Source organism: Budorcas taxicolor, chromosome 7, assembly GCF_023091745.1.
Source record: "Budorcas taxicolor isolate Tak-1 chromosome 7, Takin1.1, whole genome shotgun sequence".
Lineage (NCBI taxonomy): Eukaryota > Metazoa > Chordata > Mammalia > Artiodactyla > Bovidae > Budorcas > Budorcas taxicolor.
Genome location: NC_068916.1, coordinates 5,855,323 through 5,869,817, shown reverse-complemented (window position 1 = coordinate 5,869,817; position 14,495 = coordinate 5,855,323). Strand labels below are relative to the sequence as shown.

General features: G+C 44.4%; 2 protein-coding genes across 4 annotated transcripts in view; one reads left to right on the top strand and one right to left on the bottom strand.

Moving 5' to 3' along the window:
* Positions 1-3,458, bottom strand: part of SUGP1 (SURP and G-patch domain containing 1) — a 32,470-nt gene extending 29,012 nt beyond the window's left edge. For both annotated transcript variants that reach the window (XM_052643026.1, XM_052643027.1), the window contains exons 1-2: positions 3,414-3,458; positions 644-815 (exon numbers count right to left, since the gene is read on the bottom strand). In XM_052643026.1, the coding sequence (XP_052498986.1) occupies positions 644-815; positions 3,414-3,447 (206 nt within the window). In that variant the 5' untranslated portion in view covers positions 3,448-3,458. The remainder of the gene's footprint in view (positions 1-643; positions 816-3,413) is intronic.
* A 339-nt stretch (positions 3,459-3,797) lies between these two features.
* Positions 3,798-14,495, top strand: part of MAU2 (MAU2 sister chromatid cohesion factor) — a 33,739-nt gene continuing 23,041 nt past the window's right edge. For both annotated transcript variants that reach the window (XM_052644363.1, XM_052644362.1), the window contains exon 1: positions 3,798-4,088. In XM_052644363.1, the coding sequence (XP_052500323.1) occupies positions 3,813-4,088 (276 nt within the window). In that variant the 5' untranslated portion in view covers positions 3,798-3,812. The remainder of the gene's footprint in view (positions 4,089-14,495) is intronic.

Below are 14,495 nucleotides of genomic sequence, written 5' to 3'. Positions count from 1 at the left end.
TGCTGCTCAAAACTCCTGGGTGCCTACAGAGTTTTTCAGAACAGTCAGGAGGAAACCCTGCCGAAACTACCTCTCACCTGACTCAGAAACAGCCCCTTTGGCGCAGCAGCTTGGGTTGCCCGACACACAGGGGCTCACCTCCCTTTCTGGCCTTTGCAGTCCTTTCCTGCTTCCTCAAAGGGCTGGCTCTGCCTGGGCCTTCAGAATACAGTCTCTTCTGTGTCTGGGAGCACAATGCCTTGTGTTACCTACCGTCAGCTCAGGCGTGTAACTGGGACTCCTCCTTGCTAGTAGGCTGTGAGCCCCATAAGGGCAGAGATGGAATCCGGGTTTCTGCTTCAGGCTATACTCATGGCCCCTGGCCCACAAATGCTCAGCAGTAAATAACCACGGAGTGAAAGAGGTGGCAGCCATCCTCTGGAACCCCATACACCCTGTGTTTCTCTCCTGCCACACTGCGCCTCCTAAAAGAGTGTACCTGTGTCCCTCCTTGCTTCATCAGGTTGGAGTCAGATGCAGCAACATCTCAACTGCTCTCACAGGCAAAACCCTCTGCTGGTGACCTTCTAAGACCCTAACCCGACTGAGCGACTGAACTGAACTGAACTGAACTGAACTGAACAAAGCTTCAGGGTAGACTTACTCGCCAGGATGCGGGGGCTGAGGGCTGGCCACCTGATTCTGCTTGGCCTTCTGCTCCATTCTGGCTTCAATTTCCCGTTTCTTCTGAGCAATGAGCTCCTCTTGGTGAAGGATGTTCATGTTCATTTTTCCAGACTTGGGAGGAGCAACCCCAAACCACCGGTTAGCCTTTCCTGGGGCAGGAAAAGAAGTACATCAGAAATCACCTTTGCTCTGAAGAAATACAGATGACCAACAGGTACATGAAAAGATGCTCCACACTGCTAATTATGAGAGAAATGCAAATCAAAACTACAGCGAGGTACTGCCTCACACCACTCAGAATGACCATCATTACAAAGTCTACAGAAAACAAATATTAGAGAGGGTGTGGAGAAAAGGGAACCTTCCTACACTGTTGGTGAGAATGAAAGCTGGTGCAGCCATTATGGAAAACAGCATGGAGGTTCCTCAGAAAACTAAAAATACGCTCTGGCAATAACACTCCCGGGCATGTATCGAGACAAAACTATACTCCAAAGAGACACATGAACTCCCATGTTCATAACAGCACTATTCACAATAGCCAAGCCACAGAAACAACCTTAAATGCCCACAAAGTTGTCCTACATGTATGTGTACAATGGAACATCACTCAGCCACAAAAAACAGTAAGATAATGCCATTTGCAGCAACACGGGTACGACCAGAGATTATCACTCTCAGTGAAATAAGTCCGAAAGACGAGGACCATATGGTATCACTTCTACTTGGAATCTAAAATATGGCAGAAGTGCACCTATCCATAAAACAGAAACAGAATCAGGGACATGGAGAATAGACTGGTGTTTGGATTCGGAGTTTGGGGTTAGCAGACGCAAACTCGTATATACAGAATACGTAAACAACAAGGTCCTACTGTACCGCACAGGCAAGAACATTCATATCCTGTGATATATCATAAAGCACAAGAACATGGAAAAGAATGTATATATATGTATAACTGAATCGCTATGCTGTACAGCAATAATAAACACAACACTGCAATTCAACCATACTTCAATAAAAAATAAATTAAAAAAAAAAGAAACAAACAGATCACCTTAGATCCACTAACATGCCCAGCAGCTGCTACATGGTGCGGCCCAGGTACTGCTGCCTGCAGCAACTGGCATTCAGACTGACATGCATTCACATTCACACATCTGTTCATTTATTTAGCAAGCATTCATTCACTGAGTTATGCACCGGGTGCTGTACTTGGTGCTAAATAAGACAGCTGGAGCTCTGCTCATGTGTGATTCACCTCTGGCTGAGGATATAACAGACTTATAACAAGAAAGTAGTTGCAAAATCGTAAGAGCTCTCTACTGGGGAAAAAAAAACAAAAAATGGTGAGAAGGAATAACAGAGGAACACCTACAGAGCTAAAGCAGCCAGAAAACAGCCCTTAGAAGAGGGGACATTTAAGCTAAAACCAGAAAGATAAAGAGCCGGCTTTCTGAAAAGCCACGTGGGCACTGATCTGGGCAGAGCAAGAAGCAGAGGTAAAAGCCCAAGGGACCAGCAAGGGTCCAATGTGGTCAGAATGGACAGTTCCAGGGGTGGGCCTCACAGGGAGTGGTGGGAGAAGATAGGGAGTCTGAGTTTTTCTTAAAGGGCTTTAAGAAGCCACAGGGGAGTATTAAGCTGATAAGAGTATTAAGCTGATAAGATCCAATTGGTACTTTTATTTTTAAGATCATTCCAGCTACTGATTGGACAGAGTAAGGAGACAACCAGGAGGCTTACTGGCTGTAAGCAAAAGATGAAGGTGTCTTCAGACAAGGGTGGTAGTTGTGGAGATAGAAAAGCCACTTTGAAGGTTCCCCGTGGGGCTCAAAATAAAACCCACACTCTGAAAGCTGATTTTGAAGACCTTGCCAGAGATAACCCCCTTCCCACTTCCAGTTCATCCCTGATATTCCTCAAAATAACAAACCCTCAAGGCCTTTGCACTTGCTGTCCCTCTCTCCATGGAAGGCTCTGCCTTCCAATAGTTGGCACCTTCTCATCTCAAATATCTTCTGCTCAAAAAGGCCTTCCTTGACCACTCAATCTCAGCAGCCTGCATTTCCGCTCTCTCAAGTCACTATAACTAACTCTCTGTAAATATTTCCTCCTTGTGCATTTGTATGATGCCTTGGTAAAAGTAACCTTCAGTAAGACACGACCCCATTTTGGATACCACTGTATCCTCGACAACTAACACTGTGCCTAGCACATAAAGTATATTTGTTGAATGCATCCCAGTCTCGGGGCGCCAGAACTGGGAGAGAGGGAGAGGCAAGGTTTATGGTAAAAGGGGGGCTCTAAAGACCCAGGAAAATGTGTACAGGGAGTCAGAGTGCAGTTCGGAAAAGCAGCTTTTCCAGAAAGTGGGACAGAGGCGAGGAAGGAGCTTAGTAGAAGAGAGGGGCGCAGAAGAGTCGAAGGTTGCCGCTGGCTCGGGGAGCGGAGCTTGGAGCAGCCCTTAAGGCGGTCAGCTCGGAAAGCAGGCGCAGGGCAGATAACCGTGGGGGCCTTTGAGGAAAGCCTGGCGTCCTCACCAAACCAGCAGTGGGGGCAGGGAAGATAACTGGGTCTCGGTGGGGGTCCCAGGAGACTGGGGTGGTGCAAAAGCCGCCTCTTCCAGACGCCGGGAGGCTGAGGCTAAGGGCCAACGGGTTGAGGTAGGCCCGACGGGATGGCGAAGCAAAGACGCGTAGCCTGAGGACCCAGGCGGACGCCCGAGGGTAGGCGGGGGCTGTTACCTGCAACATCCCGGTTGTCCATCTTGAGACTCATCCAATCCCACAATGCTCCGGCGCCACCGGAGGAGGTGGGGGGGGGGCTTGTTATAGTGCGCGTGGCCTGATGGGAGATGTAGTCCGCCTCGGCAAGCCAAGCCCTACCATTGCTTGGACATCTGGGGTCTTCTCCCCAGGAACGCAAACCTCAGCCCATCGGCAATCTCTGGTCTCAGTTACGCAGACCAGAGAATGTCGCCTTTTCTCAGACCTTCCCGGAGCCGCAGCCACTTCAAACATAAACTACACATTCCAGGGTGCTTTGTGCAGCAGCTCTCGCGAGAAAGGCGAGGAGCTCCGGGCCCGCCCCACGCGCCTGTTTCCGCCTCCCTGTGGCGGCGGCTTGTTGTTGTGCAGGCTAAAATGGCGGCTCAGGCTGCGGCGGCGGCTCAGGCTGCGGCGGCCCAAGCAGCGCAGGCCGAGGCGGCTGAGTCGTGGTACCTAGCGCTCTTGGGCTTTGCCGAGCACTTCCGCACTTCCAGCCCGCCCAAGATCCGCCTGTGCGTGCACTGCTTGCAGGCCGTGTTCCCCTTCAAGCCGCCACAGCGCATTGAGGCCCGAACACATCTGCAGCTCGGCTCGGTGCTCTACCACCACACCAAGAACAGCGAGCAGGCGCGCAGCCACCTGGAGAAGGCGGTGAGCGTGGGCTGGGCCGCGAGGGAGGAGGCGCGGGTTCCTTTCCGGGCTTGAGCTGACGGGCCGCGACCCTGGCGGGCGGGAGCCGCCGACGGGCCGCTCCTCTGGAAACTGGGGCGTGACTTCCGCACGAGCAGCAAGACCCCCAAAGCTATTAGCCTCTCTGGGGATCCGAGGGCCCCGCCTCTTACCTTACTGGGTATCTCCGGTGACAGCAGAGGCCTAGGACTCGGGATGGGGGAGGGTCCAGGTAACCCCAGGTTACAACAGTCCAGGCATCCTTTGAGAATCTGGAATTTGGCCTCCGAGGAAATCTAGGGAGGTCTCGCCCAGGACATGGACGTCTGAGGACTTCCAGACGGAAGATACTGTGCCCCCATCAGTGATGAGGGGAGTCATAGGCGGGAGGCAGACTCTAGAGACGGTTTGACGTCTTGAAAAAGGCAGAGCTGAGGGTTGCAGGGTTTGGATTCCAGGGCTCAGGACTCCTGCTTTCTCCACAACCACCTGTGACTTCTCTTCCTCCACCATCCACTGGTCCATCCCCTTCGGGGGGGGGGCAGGCCCCATCTTCCCACGATGCCTTGTGGTCTTGGTGCCCCAAAGAATGTGAGAAAGTGGCCGTCCCTCTGCCCTCTGGGGCTGTGGAGTTGTTCCTTTCAGGGCAACACTGTGCTCCTGACAGACGGTGTTTCCATTTGCCATTTACTCAGCTTTATTCAGCTTAGAGGAGAGACTTCTTGAGTAGAATCAACGACCATGTAAAAAATGTCTTGATCCGAGGTAAATCTGAATTCACCTGTGGCTAGTAACAAGTTGCCTTGGGGAGGATAATCAGATCTGTGTTTTGCAGACTGTAGAGTTGGAAGGGGCTTTTGTCCTTGCTTGAGCCACTTCCTTGTGTAAGGAGTGAGGCAGTATGGTCCCTGAGAGGTGAAGTGATTTGCCCAAAGCCACACAGCAAGTTATTAACAGAACTGGTCTCACAGGTAAGCTCAAGACCACCAGAGTGGATGCCACGACATTAAGTCGTCGTTTTTGTGAAGTTTGTTTCTTCCGTTCATTCAGCAGGTATTTAATCAGCTCACGCTGGGTACCAAGCCCTGTTCTAGGTGCCGCGGATCAGCAGTGAATAATAAAACAGTCCCCCTGCCTGCATAAGCTTGTGTTTCTGTGAGGGAGACAAAAAATGAATATGTCATAAAAGATTAGGCAGTGATTGAAGAACCATTAAACATGTGGACCAGGGTGAAGGTTGGAGTTGACAGGGAGCTATTTTTGGCAAAGGTAATCAGGGAGTCTCTATTTGTGGGAGTGACGTTTGAACAGAGGCCTGAATGAGGTGGAGGAGGCAAGCCTTGAGAACTGCTCCAGGTTTCATGTCAATTCCTAGAAGTACCCCAGTTGTCGATGACTAGTTGATATCAGGGTTTCTCCTAGACAGCAATGAGGCCGAGAGCAAATGAAGTGTCAGGCTTTGTTGGGTGTATGAAGGGTGGAGGCTGTGACTGCCCAGGCCTGGCAGCCCAGGGCCTTCAATAGGATGCTAGTTATAAAGCTGTCCCTTCTCTCAGTTAACAACAAATCTTGCCACCTCCTTTGTCTGGTCTCCAGGCCATTCAGCCTGGTTTTTTTTTTTTCTTTTCTTTTTTTAATTGAAATATTATGGGGTTTTGAAAAATTTTGTTTGGCCATGCTGTGCAACTTGTAGGATCTTAGTTTCCCAACTGGGGATTGAACCCAGGCCACAACTCAGTGAAAGCACTGAGGAATTCCCAGTTGAAATGTAGTTGACATAACAATACAATAAATCCCCTACATACAAATGAGTTCCGTTCTAAGAGCACATTCACAAGTCCAGTTTATTCTAAGTCCAACAAGGTTAGCCTAGGCACCCAGTTAACACAATCGACTGGATAGTGCTGTACTAACAGGCTTCTAGTACGAATACTGTGCAAATACTACGCAAATACTATACGAATACTGTGCAAATACTATGAAACAACACATTAACAGACACACACACACACTAGTTCTGGTCTTACAGTACAGTGCTTTGAAGAGTAGAGTAGCACAGTACAACAGCTGGCATACAGGGCCTGGCAGCAGTGCCACCTGCATCACCCCTGCTTTTGTACTTGCTTCTGAACATCCTGGGCTTGAAATAGAGATACTGTACTCTATACACTACTGTACAGTAAAGTGCACAGGAGCGCAACCACTTGTAGACGGTGTACGCACGTGATAGAGTACGCCAGACAGGTGAACTAGCTTCTGAGAGTGGACACATGAACACGCAATCACATCTTTGGAAGGTCGCAACTTGAAGGTGTCGTTTGCAGGTGGCTTACTGTATTGTGTCAGTTTCAGGTATATTATGTAGAGCGTTGACATTTGCATGCATTGTGGAGGGATCACCATAATAAGTTTAGGAACCATCTGACCTCATACAGTTACTGCAATATTATATGGAGCGTATTCTTTATGCTGTGTATTACATCTCCATTGGGTTGCTTGTTTCATAACTGGAGGTTTGTACTTCTTAACCACTACCAGCTATTTTGCCCATCTGGCAACCGGTTTATTCTCTGTATGTATGAGTATGTTTTCATTTTGTTTTTTAGATTCCACGTATAAATGAGATCATGCAGTATTTATTTTTCTTTGTCTGGCTTATTTGACTTACCATAATACTTTCTAAATCCATTTTTGTTGTCACAAGTGGCAAGATTTCATATTTTCTTTTAAAGGTTTTTTTTATTTGATGTGGACCTTTAAAAGAATTATTTATTTTTTGTCTTTGCTGGGTCTTTGTTGCTGCTAGCAGGCTTTATCTAGTTGTGGCAAGCAGGGGCTACTCCTTAGCTTTGCTGCATGGGCTTCTAATTGCTGTGACTCTCTTGTTGCAGAACATGGGCTCTAAGACATGCAGGCTTCATTTGTGGCACATGGGCTTAGTTGCCCATGGCATGTGGAATCTTCATAGACCAGGGATTGAACCCATGTCCCTTGCATTGGCAGACGGATTCTTAGCCACTGGGCCACCAGGGAAATCCAAGATTTCATTATATTAATGGCTGATTAATATTACCTTATATGGTAGCCATTCCCTTCTCCAGAGGATCTTCCTAACCCAGGCATTGAACCTGAGTTTCATGCATTGCAGGCAGGTTTTTACTGTCTGAGCCACCAGGGAAGCCCCCAATATTACCTTGTATGTGTATACCTTATTGTTTTTATCCATCAGTGGACACTTAGGTTGCTTCCATATCTTACCTATTGTATTGATAAATAATGCTGCAGTGAACAATGGTGTGCATGTTTATTTTTGAGTGTTTTTGCTCTTATCAGGTAAATACCCAAAAAGTAAAACTGCTGAATCCTGTGGTAATTCTATTTTTAATTTTTTTTAGGAACTTCCTTACTGTTTTCCATAGTGGCTGCACGAATTAACAGTCCTACCAACAGTGCCCAAGGGTCCCCTTTTCTCCACATTCTGACCAGCACTTGTTATTTGTTGTCTTTTTGATGTTAGCCATTCTGACAGGTGTGAGATGGTATCTCACTATGATTTTTGATTTGCATTTCCCTGATAATTACTATCTTTTCATGTGTCTATTCATCTTTTCATGGCCACCTGTATGTATTCTTTGGGAAAATGTCTCTTTAGGTCCTTCATCCATTTTTTAATTGGATTATTTGTTTTTTTGGTGTTCAATTGTAAGAAGTTTTCTGTATATTTTGGATATTAATCTCTTATTGGATATATCATTTGCAAATACAGTTGACCTTCCATATCAGTGGGTTTCACATCCTTGGATTCAACCAACCAAGGATATAAGGGCTGACTATATTCAGTGTGTGAATTAGGTTGATGCAAATGTAATTATGGTTTTGGACCGTTAATTTTAAATCATTATATCTAGCCTCAAACACATTTTTATTAATCAAAATAGAAACCGCTACAATCAACACATTTTTGCCAACAAAAAATCAGTTTGTTTATTCCTACAGTATAAAAATCCATGCTTCGAGATTTGACAAACTCTTCAAAAACATATTCTGCCTCCTGCTGGTTGTGGAAGCATTTTCCGCGCAAAAAGTTGTTGAGATGCTGGAAGAAGTGGTAGTGGGTTGAAAATGGTGAATATGGCGGATGAGGCAAAACTTTATAGCCCAATTGTTGAACTTTTGAAGCATTGGTTGTGCAACATGCTGCTGGGTGTTGTCGTGGAGAATTTCTGTTGCTCTATTTTTTTCTAATAGAAGCCCTTTCTGTTGACCAGTGCCAGCTGCAGTTTTCAGTGCATCTCATCGATTTGTTGAGCATACTTCTCAGAGATGTAATGGTTTCGGTGGGATCCATGAAGCTGTGGTGGATCAGACGGGCAGCAGACCACCAAAACAGTGACCATGACCTTTTTTTGGTGCCAGTTTGGCTTTGGGAAGTACTTTTTCTCAGTCTAGCCACTGAGCTTGTCATTGCTGGTTGTCATATACAGTCCACTTTTCATCGCATGTCATAATCCGATTGAGAAATGGTTTGTTGTTGCATAGAATAAGAGAAGACGACACTTCAAAATGAGTTTTTTTTTAAAAAATTTCTGGTCAGCTCATGAGGCACTCATTTACTGAGCTTTTTCACCCTTCCAATTTGCTTCAAATGCCAAATGACCACAGAATGGTTGACGTTCAGTTCTTGTATAGCCGTAAGAGGATCAGCTTTGATGATGGCTCTCAATTGTCATTGTCAACTTCCGATGGCTGGCCACTACTCTTCTCATCTTTAAGGCTCTTGTCTCCTTTGCAAAACTTCCTGAACCCCACTGCACTGTACATTCATTAGTAGCTCCTAGGCCAAATGCATTGTTGATGTTGCTAGTTGTCTCCACTGCCTTATGACCTATTTTGAACTCAAATAAGAAAATTGGTTGAAATTGCTTTTGGTCAACCATTTACATAGTTTAAAATAGATATAAAATAAACAAGTAATGTCGTTAGCAAAAAAAAAAGCAAGAATGTGCATTAAAATGATGTAAAACATAAGTACATTTATTTAGAACACATTCCAATATCAAATGGCAAATTTCAGCAATGCAAAAATATCATTACTTTTGCACCAACCAAAGCACCAGTTAGAACTGGACATGGAATAACAGACTGGTTCCAAATAGGAAAAGGAGTACGTCAAGGCTGTATATTGTCACCCTGCTTATTTAACTTGTATGCAGAGTACATCATGAGAAACGCTGGGCTGGAAGACGCACAAGCTGGAATCAAGATTGCCGGGAGAAATATCCATAACCTCAGATATGCAGATGACACCACCCTTATGGCAGAAAGTGAAGGGGAACTAAAAAGCCTCTTGATGAAAGTGAAAGAGGAGAGTGAAAAAGTTGGCTTAAAGCTCAACATTCAGAAAACAAAGATCGTGGCATCTGGTCCCATCACTTGATGGGAAATAGATGAGGAAACAGTGTCAGACTTTATTTTTTTGGGCTCCAAAATCACTGCAGATGGTGACTGCAGCCATGAAATTAAAAGACGCTTACTCCTTAGAAGAAAAGTTATGACCAAGCTGGATAGCGTATTGAAAAGCAGAAACATTACTTTGCCAGCAAAGGTCCGTCTAGTCAAGGCTATGGTTTTTCCTGTGGTCATGTATGGATGTGAGAGTTGGACTGTGAAGAAAGCTGAGCACCGAAGAATTGATGCTTTTGGACTGTGGCGTTGGAGAAGACTCTTGAGAGTCCCTTGGACTGCAAGGAGATCCAACCAGTCCATTCTGAAGGAGATCAGCCCTGGGATTTCTTTGGAGGGAATGATGCTGAAGCTGAAACTCCAGTACTTTGGCCGCCTCATGTGAAGAGTTGACTCATTGGAAAAGACTCTGATGCTGGGAGGGATTGGGGGCAGGAGGAAAAGGGGACGACAGAGGATGAGATGGCTGGATGGCATCACTGACTCGATGGACGTGAGTGCACTCCGGGAGATGGTGATGGACAGGGAGGCCTGGCTTGCTGCGATTCATGGGGTCGCAAAGAGTTGCACATGACTAAGCGACTGAACTGAACTGAATATGCCATTTCATATAAGGAGCTTGAATCTAGACATTTCTCCAAAGAAGATACACAGATGGCTTCTAGGCACATGGGAAGTTGCTCAACATTGCTAGTTATTAGAGAAATGCAAATCAAAATTTCAGTGAGGTATCACCTCACGTCAGTCAGAAAGACAATCATCAAAAAAAATCTATGAATAATTTTTTGTAAAGTCTATGAGTAATAAATGCTAGGGAATGTGTTGAGAAAAGGAAATCCTGCTGCACTGTTGGTGGGAATGTAAATTGGTGCAGCCACTGTGGGGAACAGTAAGGAGGTTCCTTAAAATTGAGTTGTCATATGCTCCAGAAGTCCCACTCTTGGGCATATATCCGGAAAAGATAAAAACTCATTCAAAAAAATACATGTGCCAGAATGTTCATAGCAGCACTATTTATAATAGCCAAGACATGGAAGCATCCTAAATGTCCATTGATAGACAAATGGATGAAGAAGATGTAATATATGTATATATAATGGAATATCAGTCAACCATAAAAAAAGAATGAAATCGTACCATTTGCAGCAATATGGCTAAACCTAGAGATTATCATACTCATACTAAGTGAAGTAAGTCAGGCAAAGACAAATATCATGTGAGATCACTTATATGTAGGAACTAAAATATGATACAGATGAACGTCTTTCAAATAGAAACAGACTCACAAAGAAAACAATGTTACAGTTACCAAGGAGGGATAGGGGTAGGAGAAAGGTAAATTAGGAGTTTGGGATTATCAGATACCAAGTACTATATATGAAATAGATAACCAACAAGACCCTACTGTATAGCACAGGGAGCTATATTCAATACCCTGTAATAAGCCATAATGGAAAACAATAGGAAAAAAATGATATATGTTAAGCTGAATCATTTTGATGTGTACCAGAAACTAGCACAACATTGTAAATCAACTATACTTAAAAAATAAAAATATATAAGGGCTTGAGGATCTATGGATTTTGATATCCTCAAGGACTCCTGGAATCAGTCCCCTGAGGACAACTGTATCTTCTCCCATTCAGTAAGGTGCCTTTTTGTTTTGTTAACATTTTTCCTTTGCAATGTAAAAATAGCTTTTTAGTTTGGTGTAGTCCCATTTGGTATAGTTCCACAAACTGTGGAAAAATTCTTAAAGAGATGGGAATACCAGACCACCTGACCTGCCTCCTGAGAAATCTGTATGTAGGTCAAGAAGCAACAGTTAGAACTGGATATGGAATAACAGACTGGTTCCAAAAAGGGAAAGGAGTATGTCAAGGCTGTAGATTGTCACCCTGCTTATTTAACTTATATGCAGAGTACCTCATGCAGAATGCCAGGCTGGATGAAGCACAAGCTGGAATCAAGATTGCCAGGAGAAATATCAATAACCTCAGATACACAGATGGCACCACTCTTGTGGCAGAAAGCAAAGAAGAACTAAAGAGCCTCTTGATGAAAGCGAAAGAGAGAAGTAAAAAAGTTGGCTTAAAACTCAACATTCAAAAAACTAAGATCATGGCATCCAGTCCCATCACTTCATGGCAAATAGATGGGGAAACAGTGGAAACAGTGAGTGACTTTATTTTTGGGGGTTCCAAAATCATTGCAGATGGTAACTACAGCCATGAAATTAAAAGATGCTTGCTCCTTGGAAGAAAAGCTATGACCAACCTAGACAGCATATTAAAAAGCAGAGAGATTACTTTGCCAACAAAGGTTCATCTAGTCAAAGCTGTGGTTTTTCCTGTATTCATGTATGGATGTGAGAGTTGGACTATGAAGAAAGCTGAGTGCCAAAGAACTGATTCTTTTGACCTGTGGTGTTGGAGAAGACTCTTGAGAATCCCTTGGACTGCAAGGAGATCCAACCAGTCAATCCTAAAGGAAATCAGTCCTGAATATTCATTGGAAGGACTGATGCTGAAGCTCCAGTACTTTGGCCACCTGATCCAAAGAACTGACTCACTGGAAAAGACCCTGATGTTGGGAAAGATTGAAGGCAGGAGGAGAAGGGGACGACAGAAGATGAGATGGTTGGATGGTATCACTGATTTGATGGACATGAGTTTGAGCAGTCTCCGGGAGTTGGTGATGGACAGGGAAGCCTGGCATGCTGCAGTCCATGGGGTTGCAAAGAGTCAGACGCAACTAAACAACTGAACTGGGTCCCATTTGTTTATTTTTCCTTCTTTTTCCCTTGCCTGAGGAAACATAACAGAGAGTACACTGCCTATGTTTTCTTCTAAAACTGTATGGCTTCAGGTCTTAAATTTAAGTCTTTCATTCATTTTGAGTTTATTTTTTTATGTAGAGTGAGAAAGTAGTCCAGTTTAATTCTTTTTCTTATGGCTGTCCAGTTTTCTTAACACCATGTATAGAAGTAACTGTCTTTTCTCGCCAATTTCTATTCTTCCCTCTTTTCTCATAGATTAATTGTCTGTGTAAGTGTGGGTTTATTTCTGGCTTGTCTCTTCTCTTCCATTGACCTATGAATCTGTTTTTATGTGGATACCATACTGGTTATTACTGTAGGTTTGTGATATAATTTGAAATCATGGTGCATGATACCTCCAGCTGTGTTGTTCTCTCAAGATTACTTTGGCTCTTCGGGGTCCTTTGTGTTTTCATACAATTAAAAATAAATTATTTTTGGCTGAGCTGGATCTTCATCGCTGTGCGGGCTTTTCTCTGGTTGTGGAGAGATGGGGCTGCTATTCTCTAGTTGTGGTCCATGGTCTCCTCACTGCGGTGGCTTCTCTTGTTGCAGAGCGCAGACTGGAAGGCATGCAGGCTTCCATAGCTGCCGCACGTAAACCCAATAGTTGCAGCTTCCACGCTCTAGAACACAGGTTCAATAGTTGTGGCACACGTGCTTAGTTATTTCAAGGCATGTGGGATCTTCCTGGACCAGGGATTGAACCTTTGTCTCCTGATTTAGCAGGCACGTTCTTTACCTCTGAGCCACCAGAGAAGGCCCCATACAGTTTTTAGGATGATGTGTTGTAGTTCTGTGAAAAATGCCGCTGGTATTTTGAGAGGGATTGCATTGAATCTGTAGATTGACTTGGGCCGTATGCTCATTTAACAATACCAGTTCTCCCAATTCACAAGCACGGTATAGTTTCCATCCATTTCTGTGGTCTTCAGTTTCTTTCACTGAATGTCTTAGAGTTTTCAACGTGCAAGTCTTTTACTTCCTTGTTTAGATTTATTCATAGCTATTTTATTCTTTTTGATACAACTGTAAGTGGTATTGTATTCTTAATTTCTTTTTCTGATCATTATTTAATGTATAGGAACACAATATATTTCTGTATGTTAATTTTGTATCCTGCAACTTTACTGAATTCATTTATTAGTTCTAATATTTTTTGATGGCATCTCTAGGATTTTCTGTATATTGTATCATGTCATGTGCAAACAGTGACAGTTTAACTTCTTTCCATTCAGCCTGTTTCTAGCAGTGGTTCATAGTTACTGTATATATCATCCTTATCATATTTTTGCCCACTCAGTGCTATTGAGGGGAAGGAACCATGCCTTAGATTGCTTCTTTGTAGCTGCTTGGCTTTTGGACCTGTAATTTAAATTCTTACCCTTGTGGAGAGTTTTCCCTTGATTTTATAGAACCCTAAATCTTATAGGGTCTTCCACAGAGCCATAATGTGACTTCTGTGGCTCATTGTCATCATGCTTGGAAATAAATCCCTTTCTCTGTCAGGTGCATCCCCAGCTGAAAGCTTGTCCAGGTTTCAGGTAAAATGCCATTCTCTGTACTGTTCCCTTTCTGTGTGTGTGTGTTGGAGGGAGGGTTACTGTTTTATTTACTTATTTTTGGCTGTACTGGGTCTCCATTGCTGTATGGGCCTTTTTTCTAGTTGCAGAGAGTGGGAGCTACTCTCTATTGCAGTGTGTGGGCTTCTCATTGCTGTGGCCTCTCTTTCTGTGGAGCACAGGCTCTAGGGTGTGTGGGATCAGTAGTTGAGGTTCCCAGGCTCTCGAGCACGGGCTCAATAGTTGTGGCAAAGGGGCTTAGCTGTGCCTGAGGCATATGGGATCATCCCCGTCCCGGATCGAGCCCATGTCTCCTGCGCTGGCAGGCAGACCCTTCGCAGGAGCCGTCGGGGAGGCCCTCTGGTTGCTTCTGATCTCCCTTCGCATCACATTGCAAGCATGCTTTCTTTAAACTTCATTCTTTTTAATTGTGCATTTTTTCCAAATCAGGAAGCTGTCCACTTTTTTTCTTTCTTTTCATTCTTTACCAGGCAAAGAATCATATGTGTATTCTAGGTAAACATTTTAATTGATCACTAAACTTGG